Here is a 1336-nt window from a genome sequence, read left to right on the forward strand (position 1 = left end):
CATTTTGCCGTGCCGCCGACGCCTGTCCAGGAAGAGAAGCGAAGAGTGACGGAAGAAAATCAGACCGGCCAGCCGACCCCCCCAATGCATCAAAACCCTGGTGTGAAGAATTTCAAACGCACCCACCCATTCCTGGCGCGTCCAAGACGGGGAGGGGAAACCCGAAAAAGTGGAACGAGAAACCATCATTATGGGAGGGGAAGAGAAAAATGCTCGCCGCCGATTTGAGCAGTCCAACGCCCGTCGCAAAGAGGGCGATGGTTTGCTCATGCCGTGAGGAAGGCTGCGCGTCGGATAAGTCGCGCGGCAACGTCTAGTAAACGTCAAAGGAAAGTCGGTACATGAACATGTGAACAGGATTGGAGGGCGTCGTCAGCAGAAGTAATCCGATAATGTACAATGCCCCCCATGGCGGGGTTCCGTCATTACTGCTTGCGCTCTTCTCCTCCCGCCGGGGGTTCTTCAACGTTAGGCTCAGGCTCTTCCTAGTGGCCCTGCCCAGGCTGCGTCCCGTTGTCTGGCTGCACGGTTAGCCTTCTCGGTCGTGCGCCTCCTTGCTCATGGGAAGGGGATGTGGCTGCAACCAACTTACGTTGAGAGTACATGCCCTGGCTCGGCTGGCCATATGGCGACGGAGGCTGCGCCTGGTAGTTGGCGGGTTGGTACATGTGTGTGCCGTTGTACTCTGGCAGCGGTTGCTGCTGAGGGACGCCGGCGGAGGGAGGACCGTTGGGAGGATAGGAGGGGCTGTAGCCGATCGGGGGCAGACGGCCACCGCCATAGCCCGAAGGAGGGCCACCGTCGGGCCCGGACTGAGGGTCTGGGCCACCGTTTTGGGCGGCTTGCGCTGCCGCAGCAGCAGCAGCCGCACGACGTTGCTCGTCCTCGGCCTTGCGAGCAGCTTCTTCCTCCTTCTTGCGCTGCTTCCATTCTTTACGAATCTCTTTGAATTCTGCAGTCACGCATTAGCTTCTGGCCTTTTCATCACCCAAGTCCCCGTAGCTCGGGTCGCCCATAGAAGCTAGTCTCAATTTTACGCCTGGACACACTACTCGGCGCGCTCTTCAACAGGGGCCCAACAGGAAAGCCCCCACATTGCGCGTCCCGCATAGAACAGCGACAGGGATGGTGTGAAGAACAGGGCAAAGATGGAGGTTGTAGGTGCATACCTTCAGGAGTTCGCTTCGTGCCGTGCGACTGCATGGTGACGTGCGCATTGAGATGGTTCAGAGTACCATACGCCTTCTCACAACCCTGCCAGCCACACTTGTACATGCGCTCAATCTCCTCGTATCGTCGTCTCGGCCGCTTGTGCCTGCTGCGCGCCAGGAATGAA

General features: G+C 58.8%; 1 protein-coding gene across 1 annotated transcript in view; it reads right to left on the bottom strand.

Moving 5' to 3' along the window:
* Nucleotides 1–485: 485 nt before the first annotated feature.
* Nucleotides 486–1336, bottom strand: part of VDAG_05685 (uncharacterized protein) — a gene marked incomplete at both ends in the record, with an annotated part of 1694 nt that continues 843 nt past the window's right edge. Inside the window, 3 exons of the mRNA XM_009655082.1 lie at nucleotides 486–517; nucleotides 593–941; nucleotides 1170–1197. Coding sequence (XP_009653377.1) covers nucleotides 486–517; nucleotides 593–941; nucleotides 1170–1197 — 409 coding nt within the window. The remainder of the gene's footprint in view (nucleotides 518–592; nucleotides 942–1169; nucleotides 1198–1336) is intronic.

Source organism: Verticillium dahliae, genomic scaffold (assembly GCF_000150675.1).
Source record: "Verticillium dahliae VdLs.17 supercont1.11 genomic scaffold, whole genome shotgun sequence".
In the NCBI taxonomy this organism is placed as follows: domain Eukaryota; kingdom Fungi; phylum Ascomycota; class Sordariomycetes; order Glomerellales; family Plectosphaerellaceae; genus Verticillium; species Verticillium dahliae.